This window comes from Sinohyriopsis cumingii, chromosome 10, assembly GCF_028554795.1.
Source record: "Sinohyriopsis cumingii isolate HCF-2022 chromosome 10, ASM2855479v2, whole genome shotgun sequence".
NCBI lineage: Eukaryota > Metazoa > Mollusca > Bivalvia > Unionida > Unionidae > Sinohyriopsis > Sinohyriopsis cumingii.
The window spans coordinates 48,339,586-48,364,127 of NC_142970.1; the positions used below are offsets into that span (position 1 = coordinate 48,339,586).

The following is a 24,542-nucleotide window of genomic DNA, read 5'->3' on the forward strand; positions in this document are numbered from 1 at the left end:
AAAGAGCTACTGATCCTATTTGGAGTGTTACCACACATAACATATCAACGATAACACGATCAACTGGTAGACCACCGATCTATAGACTGGATTCAACTGCTCCTCAGCGCGGATTTACACGCGAGCAACTACAAGTGATACCTAACGATACTCAATTGCCCCCACGTGGTCTTAACTAGCGCCGTTGCGTCTATTGCACTCAAGACAGGTCAACCTCACATTGTTTTTGACATGACCGAGACTGTTATCGATCCTATCCACGGTAAATTGGCGAGTGTCTTTATCCGAATAACGCCAACTCATTATACAATTGCAACTCGCGCAGTGATTATTCTGTTGTTGTCGTAGCGAGATTATTAATTCGGCATCAATATCAAAACGCCGCTGTTTTTTTTATCCTGTTGGCGGTAACCCGAGAGTTTTCTATCAATGACGCTTGCATCGATGGTGACTTTGTCGCCGGCTTCGTCGGTGGCTTCGTCAATAACAATTCTTCGAAGCTGATTTATCCTTCGTACTCTGGACACTGCAAGATAGACTAGATTCGACCATTCGATGCGATTATCAACTATCCAAACAATTGTGTCCGTGATGGTTAGTCCCTGCGAGGAATGTATTGTTGTTGCGTATCCTAGCGTCCACGGGGATTTATCAGCACGTAGCGCGTCCTCGACGACGCTGATATCAACGAGCACAATATCATTCAGCACGAGAATTTGTTTTTTTGTCCCCGACGCTGTCGGGGCTGGAATTTCAACTTCAATGTTCTGCCGCCGTGTGTCCGCGGGTCTATAACATAACGGCACTGGACGCGTTGGAAACTTTTCCTTATGCAACGTAAACAACTTCCGCTGAAGTGTGTCTCTGACTATCTTTCTACTCGCTACAATCAAATCGTTTGGTCTCCATGTTTCCCAGAATTCATTCAACGGCGTTTCCGGAATCACCTCGCGGATTATTTCACACTGAACTCTATCCGGCTGTAATCTGATTAGTTTTTTAACCTCGCGCAGTTGTTCATCAAGTGCTCGGTAATCAGTATCGGTTTCTTCATAATAGTCTACGAACCCGCTCAACCACTCATGTGGACCCTCGCCGACAAATGGTGGTGGTTGGCCATGGTCGCCACACATGATCACCGCTGTATTCGCGCGCAGCAGCCACTCAAGAAACATTTGTAAAGTATCTAACGAAACAGTACATATTTCGTCCCAGATGATAACCTCAGGAATAAATTTTTCACCCATTCGATCAGGAGTCCACTCACCGCCGCTGTATCGAAAAAAGCTGTGATAAGTAACGGCGTCAACATTTCGTTGTTTTATCTCTCGCGCTAGTCTATGGGTCGGTGTAAGCACGATTATACTTGCCCGCGTTCGAAATAATTCAATTGCCCGAGTCGTCTTTCCTGACCCGCCACAGCCGCTTAAATAAACCGTCTTGTGTCTACAAATTGGATCAGAACACGATGGTGCATTAGACCATTCTGACAATTTATCACCGCGTAAGTAGTTGTTCTCAACGGTGACATCTGCTGACGGGGAATAATCGCGTCGTATTTCATTTTTAATTCTCCATGTACCCCAACTCTCGTCCGGACTAGTAAACTCGGCTACGTTTTCCTTATACGCTACGTCAACATAAAACGAATCAACGGCTACTCTAACCGCGGTATCGGGGAATCTATTTATCATCGAGAATAAATTGATAGCGGCATAACCCAGCATAGACGCCCTCAAATGTGGATACGCCGGGCTGTCTCCGTCGCTGTAGGTAACAACTGTACCCAACCTTGTTCCATTGGACAAGAAAGCTGTTTTGCAGTTCACGTATCTATTTTTTGCCACTGCGTCCTTGATTACGAAATCATATTCTGCGTCATCTATAATCAGCCGTGAGCAATATCGTTTGTAGTCGTGGTTTTTTCCACCTTGTGTAAACTTACCAATTATTCTTCTACCGAGATCTTTTGCCTCTCTGTTTCGTTGGTTAAATATCCTCCTGGACCATTCGATGATATATTCCTCGTCGGCATCAATGTTTTTTCTGGACTCGTCAATTATGCTATCTAGACGCTCCGGTTCTGGTAACCAGACTTCAGTCTGCGCCCGGTATGATATAATCGCGTCACTGACAATCAACGAAACTAGCATGCTACAATCAATCATATACCGTAGCAGCGCTATTGGCAACCACTTCTTTTCAGCCATGTGTCTACCGATCCAAATATAGCAACAGCGATGAAGTCCTGCCGCGAACTCAAATGATACTATGCGAGCGAATCCGGTTAAATCAAAATCAGGCAGTGGTCCATTAATAGCAACACGAGTCATTTCATGTCTGGGGTGTCCAAATCGTTTGAAATACTCAGCGGCGGATCCATACCCGAGAAAACTCGCTGGATAACAGGCAACCATATCAACCGAAATCATAGCGTCGCGGTTGTATTCAGTGTTCCATAGTCCACCGTGATAGTATTCCAAACAACTGGATTGTACATCCGGTAGAAATTCCTTGCGCGTTGGTCACCACGCATTTTTCCTTGCTGCAACATGAGCTACAACCGATGGAATCGTAAAACAATTTGTTAGCAGTTGTTCATCATGCTCTTCAAATTCCATGGCGGTTTTTTTCATCCTGTTGTGAAATGCTTCAGTGCGATATAATTCGCCGTTTGGTCTTACAAACTGATCAAAGGTATCCATGTCGTTTTCAGCGCTGCGAAGTAACCACACTGATACAGGGTCATTTTTACACAAACAAGCAATAGCATCAAATAGTTTCCTCTCCGTGAGAAAACCGTGCTCTCCTAAAAATTCACCCCGGGATATACTTTACTGTTCTATCCCGTGGAAATATTGTGATCGCGGGCGTCCATGCGTGTTCGTTATGATCAATAATTTTGATTGGGGCCCCATTTGATTTGTACTTTGATTCGTATAATACTTCACCGGTTATCGTTGTAACGGTTATTGGAAATCTCAACGACGTTTCTAATCTCGCTATGTCGCTGATGGTCGCTCCACGCTCTTTTACGGTTAGTTCCCACTGGTTGATTTTGCTACGTCGTAAATCAGTCAATTTGTTTCCTCGACATGCATTTGTAAAATGTTCTATTATTCGTTCTGCTACACAATTTATCCCCGTTGACTGTTTCATCGGTTTCAGTTTTCCGATATCAGGTTTCTTATTTAACGGGTATATTCCATAAACAACTGATGTTTCAGGATACGCTTGTTCATAGTATGGTCTGTCAATTCCGGTTAACAACCCCGGCTTGGAGTCGCGGCTGACAATGACTGTTTTCTTGTCGCTGAGAACTGGTTCAAATTTATCACGTATGATCCAATCGCCTGATTTCACCCGGACAATGAATTTTACTCTGAAGAAATATCTTTTACCGTCAAGTTGTGATATTATCGTTGCTGCGCGGTTGTCGTTCATGGTAGCATCAACAACGCCATCAATTCGAAATGTTGACCAACTATGAGATGCACCATCACGTTTGAATTCATTGATACAATCGCGTATTTTATTTAACAGGGTTCTATCGTTTATTAACGCTTTTGGTGTGTCCTTGAGGACTCTATCGAGATTGAACTTAATATTTTTCCGGGGCTTAATTGCTGCTAATCTCTCGAACTCATCCATATAATTAAAACAAGTATTTAAATGAAAGAATATAGTATAATGAATCACTGCAAATGGTTGATGATTGGGTCGACAACCCCGTGCAATAAATCATGTAGAGGTGAATTCTGCGGATATCATTTACAAAGCGTTCGTAATGGTTCTCTTGGCCCCCTACCGTGCTTGGTTTGCCACGTCGGTGTAAGAGGAAAATCCCAGTTGTGTATTAATTGTGGCGGAAAGCGATACAGGGAACTAAAACGCTATTATGACAAACGAATTAAAAACGCCGTCATTGACCCCACCGCTGACTCCGTCATCAAAACCCCCCAAGACTACGTTGAAAGATTCATAATTAAACCAAATAATAAATTAGACAAGTAGTATTATTATACAAATGGACCAAGAATTTCAGCCGCACCCCCTGCTCGTCAATTACGAGGCATCTCGCGACGGTATTGTTAGAAACCGCAGACTGAAGAAGCCGGTTGGATGGAAAAACAATCACGGGTATTTAATGTTTACTGCTGGAGGGAAAAAATATCTCTGTCACAGAATCATCTATGAATGTTTCCACGGATTGATCAAAGATAGTCTCGTTATTGATCACATTGATTCTAATTATCAAAATAACAGACTGTGTAATCTGCAAGCCATCTCTCAGAGTGAAAATAGTAAAAAAGGCCAAACTGGTAAATACTCAAAGAAAGCAAAACCCGTAAAGTCATTTGATACAACAACTTACGAGGAAAAAATATTTCACTCCATGAATGAGGCAGGAAAATATTTTGACATTTGTATCGCCTCAATACAATTTGTTGCAGAACGAATATATCAAACAGCGATCTCAAAAAAGACGGGTCATAGAATTCGATTTTCATATATAACATCAAAGGGAGATAACTCGTTTTGTGATAGCGTCGCATGACAAGAGTTATGTCCCTTGAAGTCCAATTAATGTTGCGATTAATTAATCATTTTACGATGAAAACTAATGAAATACACGCTATTATCTAACAGCTGTATTCTTTTTTTTAATGTTTTATTCAAATATTTGGTTTCATTTAAATGCCGTGAAACACCATTAATAAGTATTTAAGGGTTTAACGATTCAAGGGAATTCAAATTAACACACACCTTGTGACTGACGCCGCTGTATTAGTCACTTTATATATAAGATGACTCGTTATAAGCCTGGGGCTTTCGAAAGCCAATTCAACTAATCAAAACTAACCCACGCTCTTGACCCGGGCGTGTGGTTGTCTTTTGTTCACAATCATGCAACCGGGTTAATTTAATTGGGTTGCTTTTGATTGGTTGAATTGGCCGTAGAGTTCCGCCCCGCCGTTTTATGTTTGTGCTGTCTTGTGCCGTCCCATCATCCATCAATCATTTCATCCTTAATTAAGTACATGTAGTGATGTCCCCCAAGCATATCTTCTGGGCGGTCTACGATGACGTTTGTCACCCTAGGCCTCCCTCCCGGAGATGTATGCTTTGGGGTTCCAAGATGTGAATGTCCTTAATTAAGTATATGTATATGCCTGTAATCTGCCACAACACTCGAGTGGAGATTTACGGCATTGTACTGTCCATGTATGCCTGTAATCTGCCACAACACTCGAGTGGAGATTTACGGCATTGTACTGTCCATACAAAAAACGGGGTCAAAAATGACCCCCAATAATTTTATTAAATTTTAACTTAAATTTTATTAAAATTTTTGATATTAGAAATAAGATGTTTTATAAGAATAATGAATATCGAAGACATCAATAATATATTAGCCGAGATTTCAAAATTAAAAAATCAAGGAATTGAATTATCTGATGGTCTCGACAGTGAAAAAATATTATCCGATTATGAGATTATTAACGAACAGTCGAAACGGGGGCGTTTTACCCTGGCCCGCGAGTACTTTTTTATAAAACGATTACAACATACGATCAATGAAAACTTGTACCACAATGACGCAAATGCATTCATTGGACTATTTACTGCCGTTGAAATAATACGAAAAAAACTCGGACGTGTTTATGAACGACGCCGGGAGATTTCTAGTAAGATCAAAAACATTAGAAGGATTATAGACGAAAACTCCGTGGAGCCCCCGATGGTACACTCGGCGGAAAATTAGAAAATTGCGGATCAATTTACAATAATGGTAGGTGAATCACTTACTACTCGGCTAGCCAGAGAGCGGCTAGCAGCGCTTAAAAAGTTTATACCGTTACGAGACAGAGTGAGAGAGAAACTTCAAACGCGACAACAAATGCAAACTGATTTTGCTGTTGGAAGTGAACAGTTATTTGCCCCGGTAACTAAAGCGACTAAGGATGTTACGGCGGCAACTGTACCCGTTCTTGGTGCGCTTGAAAAGATAGCGGCAGAGACAAAACAAACAAAAAGGTCTTTAGAAACACTCCCTGCAAAAATAGCGGCTGCTACAACACGGAGGCCACCACCACTCGCTATAACGGAACCACAAGACCCTTATGTTACAATGGCCGACGAGGAAGAATTAGGTGCTACTGCGAAAGAACCAGAAGAAGAAATACCCGAAGAAACACCCGAAGAAACATCGAAAGAAAAAAAGAAAGAGGGAAATATACCCCGTAATGTTCTTAAAAAGTCCGCAATAGATCAAATTAGAGACATCGACGACGATGAAGAATTAGTTAATTTTGTTGCTACAACATCAACTAAGAGCATTCGAGATGAGTATATCAATGAAGGTTACAAGAAAAAAATAACCTCGACGGAGAACTGGGCAAGAATAGTGTATTTAGCGAGTAAACATAGAGAAGCATTACCACATCGTGGTGATCCCGATTACGATAAATTCCTCGAGAAAGTTAAGAGTAGAACACCAAAAAAAGGAAAAGGATACCCTGTTGGTAAAGAATCCTACGGCGTTACCTGCCCTAATAGTGTTCTCAGTGATATATCACGGCTGGAAGTACTAATCGGAGGAAAACGAGCCGGAAATAACTCTACGGAAATAATCAATGAGGCCGCTGATATTTGCAAGCGGTTATTTGCAGGCGGTATTATGGACATTAATGTATATCGAACGCTCATAGACGAACTCGTGGATGATTAATTGGAAAACTGGTGTTTTTAATAAGGATGATCATACACTACAACCATGATAAACCAGTACTCGTCTACGTGGTAAACTCGCGATTGCCTGTTTACCGCGCGTACTATGGAGATGGTCTCGGTAGCACCATTGCGGGGTTATTTACAAGAATGGCTCCAAAAGTAGCGCCGTTAGCCAAACAATTAGGAATGAAGGCTATTGATGTTATTCGTGATAAGGGTATTAGTGCCATTGGAGATGTTGCCGGAAGGGCGTTTTCAGCCGGAAGGGCGTTTTCAGCCGCGCGGGACAAACTAATGTCATTGGTGAAATTCAGGAGAAAAAAACAGAAACCACCGGTAATGCCATCAACGACAGTGATGCCTGCAAATGTCAGTAAAGTAATAAATAACGCCGTGGAAGAAAAATTAGAGTCGTTGGCGACGACTTCGCCATCCGCCGATGCGGCAACCAACGCGCTCATGAACGCGATAGCGGGGAGTGGTTTAAATTCAAAGAATTTACGACGAAAAAATCGCAATTGAAAACATCAACATGATAAATAATAGAATGTTTGCGCGTACCGCTGACCCCGCGTTTGATATGGACGCCCCAGTGCGCAGGGATGATTCTGTCCGTGATTATCAATATTATTCTTATTATGCAGCGCAACCTGACCTACGATCGCGAATTGAACTTCAGGTCCAAGATACCAGTAAATACTTTCTGCCGTGTGAAGCGTTTATCGAAATTGAGGGAGAACTCGTGACAAATGCCGCCGATAATGCACCATACGCAGATGACCATCGTGTTCGAGTTGGCTTCGTCAACAACGGTATCATGGCGTTATTTGAGAGCGCCAGATATCTTATTGACGGGCGAGAAATTGAATCAATAGAACGCGAGGTTGATGTTGCAACGACGATAATTGGGTTGGCGAGATACTCGGATGATTATACAAGATCGGCGGGCCCATCTATAATGTTCGCAAAGGACTCCACCGATAACGCTGATCATATTCAGTACATTAACGTGCTGGTGGAAAGAGATACTTCAGTTCCTAATCAAGCTGAAGCAGCCAACCCAGACCGCAGAACAAGACCGGGTGCTGAGTTCAATATCATAAAAAGTACTAACGATAATTTTAATCTAGGGTTTGCAACACGAATAGGAATGTTGCAAGGACCACGCCGAAAGTTTTCATGCGCGATTCCACTCCATCACATATTTGGATTCTGCAGAAATGTTAGAAAAGTTGTCTATGGGGCTAAGCATACAATCGCGCTGACGCGAAGGGGCGATGATAACAATGCAATATGGCATGCTGCTGGCGTCGCTGCCGGTAAAGTCATTTTAACTAAAATGGCATTGTGGATGCCGGTGCTGACTCCGTCAGTTACCACGGAAGCACGATTGTTAGCATTTATGGAACAGGGAGGGAAATCGTTGTTGAGTTGGCTAGCGGTAACAACTGATGCTAAAGAGGATAACGTCGCCGATACGTTTACATGGCACCTAGCATCAAAACAGGGTGTTTCAGCCCCGCGTCATATATTCATAGCGCTACAGAATAGGGAACGATTGGGTAATCAAGAACGCAGCCATATGATATTTGATCGATTAGGAGTCATGGAGGTTTCGCTGAGAATAAACGGACAACAGGAACCATCCGAGGATATACAGCTTAATTACGGTGACAACCATGTCGCACGTGTGTATCATCGATTGCTGTCATATATGGGTCGTGATCAAAACGTCGACACTGGTTTGCAAATATCACAACTTGATTTTAAAAACCTGTATCCGATTTATTACTTTTCGTTGGAACATCTTGATTTAACGAGACAATCCGTCGTTGATATACACTTCCGAGCTCGTATAGCCCCAGCTGGTGTTAATTACAGAGCGGTCGCTGTCATTCTCAGCGATAAATCAATGCTGCTAGAAGGTGTTGGTGGACGAATGAGAATCGTTGATGCGCCAGTGGAAAACATGTAATTGAAAGCACAAAACGCGTTTACAATAAAATGTCGTATAGTGTCGTCAATGTAGAGTTGACTGATGGTCAAGTCAAGAAATTACGATCAAAGTCGGCTAAACAATGCGGGATCACAATAACGCTGAAGCCGTCACAGATGGCGGGTGGTAATCATAAGATATCGTTGACGGCGCGTCAAATAAAACATTTCAATGATGCGATGAAGAATAAAAAGGGTGTTCAAATAGATTTTTCAGCCGCAGCAATTAAAAACATGGAAAAGACCGGTGGGATATTTCCGCTGTTAGCTGCGATTCCGGCATTGATTGCCGCGGCCGCACCAGCAGTGGCTAAGGCGGCGGCGTTAGGAGCCGTTGGTACCGCGGCGGGGATGGCATTGAAGAAGGCAACCGGGAAAGGCTACAAAAAAAAACGACCCGTGGCCGGAAAGGGTCTAAGACTACCGGGAACCCCGTATTCATGGTACTCGGGAAAGGGTCTAAGACTACCGGGAACCGTTTAATGACTCCCATGTCTAATTTTGATTTAATAGACGCCGCAAACGCGCTAGCGATAAAAAACTTCAGAGGTGTTTTTATGAGGGATCAATTACCGGCGGCACCAAGGAATATTGAAACCGGCATAATTAACCTCGATGGGTCCTCCGGAGCGGGAACTCATTGGGTTGCATACGCGATTGATCCGCGTGCGATCGTCTATTTTGATTCATACGGGTTAGCTCCGCCGAAAGAGTTTATGCGGTATATCCGGGCGTGTTCAGCCCGGGCGTGTTCAGCCCGGGGTTTTTATTCCACGCTGCCAACACAGCAATTAAGTGACCCACCGATATGTGGCCGCGAGGTATTAAACGTACTTGCGGCGATTTCATCATCGCGAAAACCACCTCATGTGGTTGTAAACGAATACACTAGTGGAGTCGTAGAAGCTCAACGGATTTTAGAGAATAACATTTACAATAATAATGATTGATATTTGGGGACGACCGGTTTCGGCGCTGAAAAAGCCCACGGAAACGCCCGCCACCGATGACATAAAAAAACTAATTGAGGATGAAATCGCTGATACGTTGAATTTAACCAGTGTTGACTCAGATGAAATAGTTGTATTTCAAGACCGCCAGGGTAAATTGAAATCCAGTAATGTGTCACTGGATGATGTTTTAATACGACAGCGCGATGCCGCCGAGGACACTATCGCGCTGTATACCAGCGACGGACGAATCAAACCGGGTGAATCCATCTTGACGATAAATGGAAAAATAAGTACACTTGGCGACAATTATATAACCATGTCAAATTCGTTAAAGGGTTTACGTAGTGAAATTAAATTATATGAAGAACGGATCGTGTTGACGCTAACGCATTTCGACGATGTGCAACACATTGTCGAAAGATTTTTTCGGGGATCCACGACGGCAGACGAACCAAATCTTGTAAAAATAAAAAATGCTATTTCGGATCTTATGGAGATGTCGGCCAATTTACCCCCGTTGCGAAAAAATGTTAACAGGATCGATGACAACTTTGATAAATTCTTTGGTAAAAAAAATACCAAGCCGGATGAGATTACAATAACTATAAATGATATCACTGCGTATGGACAGGAAATAAAAACAATCAAAACTGATGTTGCAACAAACAAAAGGAGTGTAGACGCGCATGAACGGGAAATAGAAATAATCGGCGCTAATGTTGCAACGATCATAAATAATGTAGACTCGCATGGACGGAAAATAGAAACAATCAAAACTGATGTTACAACGATCATAAATAATATGGACACGCATACACAGGAAATAGGAACAATCAAAACTGATATTGAAGCGAACAAAAAAAATATAGACGCGTATTGGCGGGGAATAGGATTAATCAAAACTGATGTTGCAGCGAACAAAAAAGGTATAGACGTGCATACATATGAAATAGGAACAATCAAACTTGATGTTGCAGCAAACAAAAAAAGTATGACCGAGAATACACGGGAAATAGAAACAATCAAAACTAATGTTGCTGCGAACAAGAATAATATAGACGCGCATTGGCAGGAAGTAGGAATAATCAGAACTGATGTTGAAGCGATTAAAGACGGGCTACCGAGAGTAGCAGAGCAATTTGAAAAAATAAAAATCCCTCATGAGAACATCATCAACACAGTATACACAATTCGGCATGGATCATTCGATTGGACTCCTACACAGAATACAGTAAATATCACCGCAACTGTTAAGGGTATTTATCGATTGACACTGATTTCAATGATGCAGTTTAATATATTATCGTCGAGTTCATCCGGGTTTAACAATACAATATCAACAATTATAGACAAGAACGCAACTGAAAAGTTTACAATTTATGCCGTTGATAGAAATCTAGCCGGGGCAAACATTACATGGTATGTGGAATTTGTAGCGAATCTAAGTAATTAAAAACACTAGTTCTTTTAAAATAAAAATGACCACCAAGGAAATTGAATCAGAGGTATCACCGACGTCACATCAATATCGATTCGATACCGCAAAAGAATTCTCCGCGAACTTGAAAACGCTTTCCGAACAATACCGTGCAAAAATAAAAAAATACCGCCGAAAAATAACCGCCATCGACGCGGTCGTGTACTCGGTGTCGGGTATAGTGGCCGGTACCGGTGTTATTTTATCCACGGTGACCACGATAGCCCCGATCGCTGTTCCAATCGCTGTCTCCGCGATGACAACAGTTGCTGGAGTCGCCAACGCAATCACTAGGAAGATATCATCGTGTTTTCAGAAAAAACTCAACGAGTATACAGTAAAACATCAAATAGTATCCGACGCGTACTCGAAATTATCCGGGTTGATCTCGTTGTCAATTGATAATTTGTTCGTATCCGATGTTGAATTCTCCACGATGGTCCAGTTGTATAGCTCCGCGATGTCAAAAATCGAGGATTTTCAACTGGAAGCCGGAACCACCTGGTTGTTGAAATTAGACACTAAAGACAACAAATAATAATAATGTCGCTGAACCCCGAAGGGTTTCAATTACTTCAGCGGATCGCGGAGAACACCACTCCGGTACAAACAAATATGATATCAATAACGTCAACGAAACCCGAATTCAGTGTGAACTTCCCGTCGCCGGTTCCAGTGAAGGAAATAGCGCTGGCAAAATTGCGAGTATATCACAGTTGGCCTAATATTCGAGCGGACGCATTTAACGGACAACAACCTAATAACTCGCTGGTTTTTGCACGGAAAAATAAACCCGATGGGACCCCAGACTGGGAGGAGGTTACAATACTAACTGGGTCATACCAAATAGAGCAAATCAATAAAGAATTTCAACGCAGAATAAAATCGATCACAGGAAAGGAATCAAAAATCGCTATTACGGTTCATGAACCGACGTTATCATCGACGATTGAAATAAGCACACCGGGGTATATGGTTGATATTTATAACAGTTCAATAAGAACCATACTAGGATGGCCTAAGAATCCACCCGCGGATTTGCACACAAATGTGCAATCGTATCATGAGATTAATCCCAGTTATCTGAATGATTTGTCTATTATAAGAAACACGTTATTACCCAGCGAGTTTATATTTCAAGACAGGAATACCATGCAATGGTTTTTTCCGTATAAGAAAACTCCTGAATTGTCAGCCAAGGTCACAGTTCGTTTAGATGATATCACTGGTGCGTTTGCCGAGATTAATCGTAATTACCAATCACAACTAGAACAGCTACGGAAAACAAAAGCACGAAAACACGTTGAGGTGTTAAATCAACTTATATCAGACATGGAATATATTAATGAGCGAATCGTTAAGACAATATCCGATAGCAGCGATGATAATAAACAAAAATTCCTAACCGGGTATAATATCACAGAAGCCGATTTACCCGATTTCAAGTTTCCAGGATACAACGCGCCAGAACTAAGAAAGTCTCTTAATGATTTTCTCAGTCCATCAACTTATATCCTCAGACACGATAACGGGGATGATGGTATGCATATTGCTCCATACAACGTAAATATCGCATCGGTGATAGCAATCAATCTAGTGTGTGATGTTATCGAAGGGAGTTACCAGGTAGATACCAATCAATCAAATCAAGCTCAACAGGGATATATCCTTTATTCATTTTCACCAACAGCCCCTCCGGGATTTTTAATCGTTGAGAATCCGATTAATCCGGTCTATATGCGATGCCATGATCGGTTTTTAACGAGAATTAATTTTAAACTCACCGATCAGTCAAATAACCTAATTGATCTACAGGAGGAGGAGTTAGTGATCACTCTGTTTGTAAGATCATTGTAAATAACTTCTTAGCAGCAGAGGGGGCAATGACATCGACGCGGTCGTCGATGTGCTTACTGGATGCTGACGACGCTGGGGATCGACGCGCAGAAGGTGTTAATTAAACCAAATGACGATTGGACGATCCCCCAACGACGTCGTCGTTTTTTTTTTACCAGGCGCTGACGACACTAGATCGTTGAGTGCAGAAAGTAATAATTAAGCAAAATAACGATTGGACAAAATGTCGGATTCGCCCCCTCTGCTGCTCTAGTAGACCACCATACAACTGAAACCTTGCTGCTGAGTTAAATGGGGTTGATGCATGTCTTTGTTCTAAATCGCAATTCAATAGTCTTTCTGTCTATTTCTATGTTCAGTCGGCTTTTGTCTTCACTGCCTGTTTTTAGAATTAATTTTATCAATGGTACGAATGTATGCAGGGGTCATTTGTTAATTTTAGTTTTAAAAGACTCTAGTTCTGTGTTCACTATATCGATGATACCACATAACTAGAGCTTTTTGCTATCTGCTTCTGTTTTGAATATATATGTTTGTTCTTGAAATTTTGTTTTTCAAATCAGTACATTTTTCTCATTGTTTTCTTCATTGGTCTATTTTATCAGTGCAATATTTCACATCACAGTTGTTGTTGACCTATTCACGATCATTATAGTATTTCCGTCCGTAACGTTCCCAAATAGAACGGTTGTATGCCACACGCTTCCATGCATGTTTAATTTTCTCCATGACACTTTCCTAGGTATATATCTCAGAGCTGATCCTCAATTCCACTGGTAGTAAACATCGCCTAACGTTAGGCAAATCGTCTGCGTTTTCCTATTTTAATGTTAGGGTTTGTATAGTCTCTGTTTGAACTATTCTTCGCCTTCTAAAACCTTTTATATGTTTTCATCAGCCAGGAATGTATAGATATGAGATTCGACTCTCCTTGATATATACATTTTTTACTTGCTACATCAATTGTGTCTTTTCTGTTTGTGTTGCATCATTGCTTAAAGAGTCATATGGATCTTCTTTAATAACTCTGCAGACAATGGAAATTCCTTACGTTTCCATCCTCATCTGTGTACTTGTCTGCTTCGTCTGTTATCTGTAGTCCCTCTGGAAGTGTGTGAAATTGTCATAGACAGTGTCTGAAACAAAGTGACGATGTAACACTGTATTAACTTTGTAAAGACACAAGCCAGCATGAATAGCCATTAGGTTCATTATTTGTTAATAATTCAGTCACGGAAGATGTAATGCTATTATCTGAGTAAAAACAACCTGCAGACTCTATCAAATTCGTTACTTTCTTTCATAGTTCAATGGTTATTGTCTGCTACTTTTTGGAAATATATATTGGGTAGTTGTCGGAGTGACTCTAACTGTTGGGCCGTGTTAAACGCATTCAAAGTAAATAATTTCGTCACAGTTACCATTTACAATTATTTCATCTTTGATTATTTTCGTGTATATATTCGAGGTTGTAATAATCAACAGCAATTAAAACAGTCCTTGTTTTGTTCTTGTCACTGTGAAAGAGATTACGTTTTGTTCCTTCGAAACCTTGTGATATGCATGAAATAATTTACTCTCTTAAACGAAAGGGATAGTCTTTGATATACGTTACCGATTACATTAGCGAAATATATTTTCTTTTCAGGCAGACAGTAATTTACTATATGCTCTGTTGACTTGAGCTTTTCATTTATCCAGCTGTTTGTGTTTCACTTTCGTCTCTTTATATATATATATATATATATATATATATATATATATATATATATATATATAGAGAGAGAGAGAGAGAGAGAGAGAGAGAGAGAGAGAGAGAGTTTTATGCTCGTTGTACCCGTTAACGCTGAAAATAAACTAATCGTCGCTGATCATATTATTAATGATTTATTTCCTTCTCATTTCATCAATAGTGATCTTCTTATCGTTGGCTAATGTTACTATTGCTTATTTTAAAACTATTATTGCAAAATAAGTTTTCATTGAAAGGTTGAGAAACAATTCAAATAACCACGAAACTCAGTCTCGTCAATATTGGTGAGAAAACTTTTCCAAAGACTACTCCAGATAAACACAATACAGCCGCAAAAAATCTTCAACATTTTATTTCGTTCTCAAATTTCAAAGTTATACTCTACTTTCTTAGTATCAATGTCATCGTAAAGCAAACGGACAACTAACACTGAAAACGCATTATTAAAAAAAGAGAATAGTCAAAGCGCTTTCGGCTTCTATTGAAACGTTTGCAAAGGCAAACTTGGGAACAAAGAAAAACATCAAAAATTATATTATTTGTATTAAAAACGTTGCATATGCTACTTTGCATAATAACCGATCCAAGAAAGCATTATTTCAAAATTGTAGATACCACGTTGAATACTTGTAAACTATCAGGAGGATCCAGTGCGCTATTTCTTAATATAAACTCATGTAGCTGTCTATATTAAAAATAACCACAACAACAATAAGAACAGAACATTAATAGATATTGGTATGTGGGTGAATTAAAACAAGCTAAATGAACTATTTGCTTAAAGGTATAGGCTCAAATAAAACAGATAATTTTATTCGGTTTATTGTATTTGCATCTGGAGGGTATTTTGGAACCTTCGTGATGTAAGCCGCTTGGTTTCAGTACTCATTAAGATCCTTTGTTGTTCTTGGTTCTGGAACTTCAGTTATGGTCTCAGGCTATTGCATCGTGTTGCATGAATGCAGTCGACCAAGATGCAAATGAACAACTGTCTCCCTTCTTGCAAAACTCTTTTTCATCTTTGTGGAAGACAGAAACAAACCTTTTCTTTATGGAGGCAAGATTTACTTAACGCTAACCCATTCCAGGATGGAACATTTGTTGGGAGAAAAAAAATGTTTGATAATCTCTGCATTGGTTAGAAGCTCCTAAGTGAAGACGAGACATTAAGGAGTAGGAGGATGCCATCTTCCACGTGTTTTTTATAGCATCGTCCAGAGAGACTGCAATTGCAATCAATGCCGGATACTTGCACTAGGAAATAACATAGACGTTTGATTTATATATATAACTCTGACTTACATTCAAGGAAAAGATAGATAGATAGATAGATAGATAGATAGGTTGGTAGGTAGGTCAATATTATAGCTTTTACATGTGGGTGATAGAGTGTAATAACATTCATGTTTGATCTTAATAAGGTTTTGTACACGACACACGCGGTTAATTCACAAGGGAAACACCTCATGCAAATAATGAAATATCATAAAGAAGTTGTTTCCCTTAGACTGTAAACTACAACACAACAACGGAACTGCAAATTGGTTAGCAACACTAGATACATTACTAATAATTAAGGTGAAAAACATTAACCCAACGTGATAATCGAATTTGAATAACAAGTATTCCAGTAGCGTGTTCGTGGTATAGTTACTTGGCCACACAGTGGACTTGTTAAATTAGTATCAGTTTATACCTAAAGGGTTACACGTGCGAATTACATATATTTGGATCGTGTTTGACCAGTAGACAGTGAGTACAAAAATAAATTAATTGTTACGTTGCAAGGCGGAAAACGATTGTTCGATGAAAAAATTTGCTATGGATGGATTGATATATAGATTTTCTTGGATAGATAGAGTGTGCGTGTGTGTGTGTGTGTGTGTGTGTGTGTGTGTGTTGGATTTTTAACGTAGCTTTAACAGTGTTTCAGTCATCTCGCTACGATGTCTGCAGTGTGACAGTTTACAGTGATGTCTAGCACCGTTGCATCATGCAGAAGACATGTTTCATGATGTCCCACCCAGTCACATTATCCTGTCACCAGGCCAATCAGTCCTAACACTAACTTCTTAATGCTGAGCGCCAAGCGAGGCAGCAATGTTGGTACCATTTTTGTAAGTCTTTGGTATGACTCGGTTGGAGATCGAAGCCACGACCTCCCGCATCCGAGGCTGACGTTCTAACCACTAGGCCACCGGAGCGATATATATATATATATATATATATATATATATATATATATATATATATATATATATATAAGATAGATAGCTAGATAGATAGATAGATCAATAGAGAGAGAGAGAGATAGTTAGATTTCGTAGATATATATAGGTAGATAGATATATTTCTTGGATAGATATATAGATAGGTATATATATATATATATATATATATATATATATATATATATATATATATATATATATATATAGATATAGATAGATAGATAGACCTTATTCGCGCATGCAGTTTCATCAGGGTAGCTTATTTCCTAGAGTTCTTGGATAGATAGCTAGCTAGATAGATAGATGCATGGATGGATATAAAGGTAGAGAGAGAGAGAGAGAGAGAGAGAGAGAGAGAGATTTCGTATATATATATATATATATATATTTCTTGGATAGATATATAGATAGATAGATAGATAGATTTCTTGGATAGTTAGATATATAGATTTCTTGGATAGATATATAGACAGACAGATAGATAGATAGATAGATAGATAGATAGATAGATAGATAGATAGATCCACCTTATTCGTTCATGCAGTTTCATCAGGGTAGTTTATTTACTAGGGTTGATTTTACTGTTATACACACTAACAGCTGTATTGTATATGTGGCGATCTTGGACAGCTCCAGCCCCACTTTCCACACAGAAAACAAAATACAATTTACTAAAGAATAACAAAACCATAACAGTCTTACATTTTTAAGATAATAATTATATAATGTCATGTGGTCTGACGACCTTTGAGTTCACACGTTACTGTGACATTAAAATTGGCATATATCTTTGTGATCTCTAAGATGAAATGTATCAAATGATGGAACTGTTACCGCAGCTCGTAAAACTTTTCACTGGAAAAATAGACCTTGAAAATTATCTATTATCATTTCTTACATGATCAGTTATATCTTCATACAGATTTTGACAAAGTAATGAAAGATATAGATTGCATGTTCACTATGCTCATAACGTCTTCAGACATAACTACATCAATCCAATGCAAAGGACACTTGATTCATCGATACAGACATGCTTTGATACGAATAAACAACAACCATCATGTTTAAACAGATAGAATGTCTACTTTCTGTACCTGAAATAAGTGTTAGCTGTTTGTCGTCACAGATTTCGAAGAAATATTACAAAAACGTTTATTCTGACAATCATCACTGACTGGATATTGTGAATCTTCAGCAAACGTACTGCGTTGTTATGTTACAGTATAATGGATATACATACCGATCAGGAGCGGAACTGCATAAGATGGATATATAGACAAGTTGAAAAGAACAGGTATAGAAATTTAGATAGTCTAGATGAGACAGACACACAGACAGATAGGATGTATTTGTATAGACTCGGTGTAAATAAGTAATATGTGTATAGTACAACGATTGAGTGTAAAGTAATGTTCACAGGATACAATTTTAGTTTTTATTTCATTGAAAAATGGTTACAATTTGAACCACATAAAAATTCCAAATAAATAAATTAGTATATACGTAAAATATAGGCAACTATGATCTAAGTCTATGTCAGATGGTTGCAAACGAAACCATACTGACACATTTCTGAATGAGAATGGAAATTAGTAACCCTTACGTACAAGAAATATATTTTTATGAGCATGCCATTTTGTTGTCAATTTTATTACTGAATGGTCGCTGATGGTAAGCTGTAATTTATCCAAAACGTTTTTTTATAAATTTTATTGTTTGTCCTGAACAATAGTTGCTTCTGGAAACCATATTTAGTTGTAGTTAATTATCAAAAGGCTTTGTTTAACCATCAGAACTTAATTATGATAAAATGAAATACGTGTTCGGCTCAGATTCGACCAATGTAAGGTCCCGGGATGATATATGCTTTAAGACATCACGTTGAAATCTGAGCAAAAATGAACGAATGAGAAAACCATTAAAAGTTGCACTTGCGCTTTCAACAAAACAAACGTTTGCACTGTTATAGGGGGCCTACGTTCCCGAGTGATCAAAGGCGCTCGTCTCTGTACGAGTTCTCGAGCTTAGCCAACGTCAGTTATGTTAGAATGTGTGTCAGTAGCTTCCCGTTGGTCGGCGTTTCTTCTCGCGTTCTTTCTCCAGTGAATATACTAGCCTCCATGGAAAAATGGCGCTAAAACCCACAATGCAAATACACACAAAAAGAATATGTTATGGATTCAGTGAGTTAGCTACAAAAGCTAGAATACATCGGACGGAAAGAAGAACAATTCGCAGTTTGACACAGTGCTATTTCCTTGAAGATTTTCAATTAATTACCGATATCATCGAGACAAACATAATAAATTCATATAGCACATCATTTTCACGGTATATTCAGATACGAAATGTCTTCGCAGCGCATGCGGTGGATTAAGTTATGCATTTAAAGAACTGTATGTAGCTCTTCTATTATATTCATACATTTTGCCATGTCTATAATCTTTAAATTGAAATTATGTACGTTGCTTGGTTGTGCCCAAACTAACACCATATTGGACTTGAACAGCAGTCAAGAAGGCAAATGAGACATAGTTTGCCTTCTCAAGCACGGTGATTGCCCTTCGTACGCTGAGACTGCTCCGTACAATGCCTGATAATAATTTTTCATTCCGATACTTTAGCATGCGCTAGTTTGTGTTAACACTGTCAATAACATGTGCACCACATGAGTCTCATTATCAACGCTACTAAGGACTCTGAAGTGATTATGTATTTAGTTATTTACTATATATTCACTAATGCAGATTTTCGATGGGAGAAAGAAATATCTCAACATCAGCGTTATGCGTTCTATGGAATAAAGGCAGAATAAAATACGAAAGCATTATTAACATTTTAAAGCAAAGGTAACTGAGTGAAAGAGAACGGTAAGTAACAGTATGCAAAATAGAATGGAATGTGAATATATTGCACAAATAAAAAGGCATAAAGAATAGGAACATTCACTTTGTTTGAAACAAAATGACCGGATTTAAAAGCCTTTAATAAAATTTCGAAACCTTCTGATATCCTGTCTTGCCGTCAAACATTTTTAGTTAACACAATAATGTGCGATGAAAACTGCGCTACAAACGGAGCAAATCTTGTAAATTCTCATTTTCCATATCTATTTGTTTCGGGTGCTATGATGTCTTTGAATTCAGTGGTGAACATTTATAAACTTTAATTAACGGTCCGTCTATGTGTTATTCTGAGAAATTTGTTTCAAAAAGGGTCTCAGTGTAATGCTGGTCGAATACAAAATATAGCGGCGGAAAAGAGATGTTGGGAGTTTTCATGTGGGACAATATTTACTAGAAATAAAGTTACATATAAGCTAAGGAAAGGTAGAACAAATCGTGTTGTTTTAAGGCAAAAAGAAGACATGGATAGTTGTAATTAGAAATGTTTTTACTTGGAATAAACGTTATAATATTGTCATGCTGCTATGTTCTAACCTTTGATAAAGAATATTTATATTTGTTTTAATGCTGTCTAATTTTCACTTGTTTTACGTCGAACGTTGTAAGGACTGGCATTGGACGGTATTGCCTTCTCGTTTCAATCCACAGTGCCTCCTTAGAAAACAGCCATATTTGATATTCTTTAAAAGATATATTATCTGTGCTTATTGTGTTTACAATTGTAACAATAGAGATTGCTATTCACAACTCCACATCATGACAAAAAAATAACTTAATAATTTACGACTTTGTTTTCAATTACCAAGCACAATACGAAACTTTAACTGAATCTGAATGGAAAACGATCAATGTTTATACCTCTGTTGAACTGTAGTCATTTGGTACGAATTTGCATTTACAGCATATGTTATTTTTATAGAAAGTTAAATAAAAAGAAACGGTTGCAAGTGTAATTCTCATTCCTATTATTACGTGTAACTATGATTACCGCAGACGAAGTGCCTGCGAAACCATATCACTCTTATACTGTGCCTCAGAGATTTGTCCTTACCGATCTCGTAAAATGAGACATGCTACAAGTGCCGGATTACTCATTAGGCACACAGAGCATCAGAAAAACATGCAAATTAATTGTTGATGATAAAATGTAATGACTTGTGTATATATATATATATATATATATATATATATATATATATATATATATATATATATATAACTATTACGATCTGCATGAACGAGTATTTTAATTTGGAGTGATGGGAACACTGGTATTTTCCCATCGTTTTTGCTTGTATTATTGTTTTTAGTTTACTTTCACATTGGGGGGTGAGGAGCACGATAATAATTTCAATGTTTAAGGTCATCATAGGCCTTAATCCGACACTGCTTACTACTTTGTCTCCGGCTTGGCGAGATTATTTGATATTGGTCTGGTCATATGCTTTTTTAAGCACACCTTAGTGATAAGTCTGCTTAGATGTACGATTATATGTAGATATACTGGGTTTAACTCCACATCAGCACAAGCCTGACTGTATAATGCAGACTTAATTAAGTTAGATATCTAAAATGGGCGTGCATACAGGAGGGCACATCGAACGTTTCCTGAATCATAGAGCCCGTATATGACTGTATTTCCATGAAAGTTTGTAGGGGTAGGGTGGGGAATTCATTTAATGGCACGCAATGCTTGAAACGTTGCATAGGCTGTGTCACTGGCAAGATATTACTATCATAATATTGCCGCTACTTCCTTATCAGTTCCTGTAATTACAGAGGAACCCCAAAGTTGCTACTTTGGTATTACTATCAAACAATTATCGAGTAGTGAGAATTATCCTTTTCGTCCAAAACTAATGGCCTTTACCACACTGCATCATAGTAGCTATACCTATATGATACGACAGACAGTCACAAGTCGAGCTATAGAATCACACCAAGCCACATCCTCAACACTCTGGAATATTAAAGCGAGCGTAACCTGTTCTGGACACATCCTAATGTAAATTTCGAGGTAACTAGAACCTTCTGTGAACATGAGAAGTTCCTTTTCGTAATAACCCTCTCAGTGCCTCATGTTATAGGACAGTCACCGGACAGTATACACTTGTTTTTGTGGAGAACTCGACCATCTGGACACTTGCAACCTGCCACACAAGGTTTGTGGCAGCGCTCCACAGAGTTGTAGTTTTCACAGGTTTTCGGACATGCAGGTGTGCATCTGTCATATACCGCACCAACTGGGCACAGTTTGGGATCTACAAGAAAAGAATCATAAATAATAAACAAATACTTATTTTGGTAATTATTATACAGCAAGTACTGGCAAAGGTCATAATGTCATTGAAATTTAATGCCAATATATCGCAGCCGTTCGGAGGACAAACCAAGCGTCAACATTTTCTAACATGAGAGCACGTTACTTACGATCAGCAAATGCTCTTGGATATATATATATATATATATATATATATATATATATATATATATATATATATATATATATATATATCGTTTAAAAGACGATGTTGAGGGTCTTTCCAAAAAGTAATATTTCTCATAATGTCTCACTATTTAAGTAATGTCCACAAGGTGTTAACGCCTATATTGGTCAACCTAACATAAAGTATGTCTAATGTCTCTCTGGGACATGGTTATATCTATCCAAATATCATAAATATTGTATACAATGTCTGTCTAGGTTATGGATACACGTGTCAAAATTATGTCAAAATATCACATAATATCCAGTGTCTGAGATCCCAAATGTCTGTAGGATATATATATATATATATATATATATATATATATATATATATATATATATATATATATATATATATATAGAGAGAGAGAGAGAGAGAGAGAGAGAGAGAGAGAGAGAGAGAGAGATTCTTGGGATACATGATCTACCTGATAACTATCTGGAAAAGGAAACTGAATAACGGACATCTATATCCTACTCTCCTTACAACATAGATTCGCTAACGTGTCCAGCACAAAATATTAAAAAGCTATTGAAAAAATATACTAGAAGGAATGGTCTATATAGCTGCCCATGTTACAAAGATACGGCTGCCTTAATGAAGAAATTCTTATTACAATTTCACCATTTGGGCTTTTAGAAACATTGTTCTTATATAATCATGGGATGAAAACCGAAACACAGAACGTTGAGTGTGGTTGAGGATAAGTGCAATGTACAACCATTAAGATACAGTTGAATGTGTTTTCCTAAGATAAAAAAAAATATGTATTTAATTTTTTTTCAAAAACACTTCAAAAACGTCAAATGTCTATTGATTCTATAAAATTCTTTAGATGATTCAACATAATTAAAAAGTTTTCAGTAAAAAACAAAAACCTCTGAGGCTAACATCATACATGAACAAACTTTGTAAAGCTGATGCAATTGTGACGTATCCGATGTTGTTTCATTTCTTCGCATCTATTCCTTAATGGTCTTGATGGGATTCGATAAGACATCGCTCGGCGATTTCCGTCAGTCGAGAAATTACTTCGGAGGTAGTTTTAGCAAAACGCAAAGGAATTGGATGGAATTGGTGATTAGCACCACCCCCTACCTCCGCGGAGGCCAACGTATATCATGCTTTACAATAGGGCGATGATGTTTTGATTTTAAATTTGTCTCCTTCCGACACCATAGTATGCCATGTAAACTGAAGTTAGTTTCATTTAATGTTTTCAATAGCTGCCAATTACGATCGATGTTTCTTTCTTGATCTAACTGAAAGGACCGAGGATATTCCGATCGTATGGGAATTACACATAAATACACTTTATTCTAAGTTTTGTTTTGAACACGATTTCAAAGAAAATAAAAAAAGGTTTAACTATGATACAATATTTCTAAACTGGACCTTAAACTGTCTTGATTCATGGTGAAACATTACAGTCTTAGGCGAATAGACAAATTAGGCAAAGATGACAACACAATAAAAAAATTAACACAAAAAAGAAACACCAGGATCCTTGTCTTCGTCAGTCGAGCATGTCAATTTATCGAGTAAATCCCAACCACTTATATACTGAAAAATACTTAACTAGTATGGGGGTTTTAAGATCCTGTTCGGATGTCTGTTCGTAGCTGTATGTATCCTACATAATGTTTACTTCCGCAACCATTGAATATGATAAATAAAGTGAGTTACCAAAACATTTTGAATGTTGCTCCCATCTGACAAATATGCCTTCCTGCCTACATGCACTGGAATAGGCCTTAAATGATTCACATTCACAATGTTTGTTTTCAGAACATTCACACATATCTGTCACGCAGGAACTGAAATTAGTAAATTATTGAAGAAACTAATTGTATCAACACTAGTTCACTAACTAACAAAGCAAAAACATGATATTAATAATAGACATATTTTGACATATATTCCTGATGTTTGTTTTTTTAACATAAGATTTGAAAATTATATCCCAATCAAAAGAAGCGACCCAAAATTTATATTTTTTTCCACATACAAAATCATTTTGTGCTGAAATCCGTCATAAATGAGCACTAAATATTTGTACAATGATTAGACGTTCACGTGACACCAAAGAGGAAATATGTACCGGGGAAAATACACACTTGGTGATATCTTCTAGATGCCGAAT

The 24,542-nt window shown here is 38.4% G+C and overlaps 1 protein-coding gene across 2 annotated transcripts in view; it reads right to left on the reverse strand.

Moving 5' to 3' along the window:
* Positions 1 to 18,425: 18,425 nt before the first annotated feature.
* LOC149790016 (BMP-binding endothelial regulator protein-like) overlaps positions 18,426 to 24,542 on the reverse strand; it is a 71,572-nt gene continuing 65,455 nt past the window's right edge. For both annotated transcript variants that reach the window (XM_089972106.1, XM_089972107.1), the window contains 2 exons: positions 24,086 to 24,216; positions 18,426 to 22,171 (listed from right to left, as the gene is read on the reverse strand). In XM_089972106.1, coding sequence (XP_089828232.1) covers positions 21,987 to 22,171; positions 24,086 to 24,216 — 316 coding nt within the window. In that variant the 3' untranslated portion in view covers positions 18,426 to 21,986. The remainder of the gene's footprint in view (positions 22,172 to 24,085; positions 24,217 to 24,542) is intronic.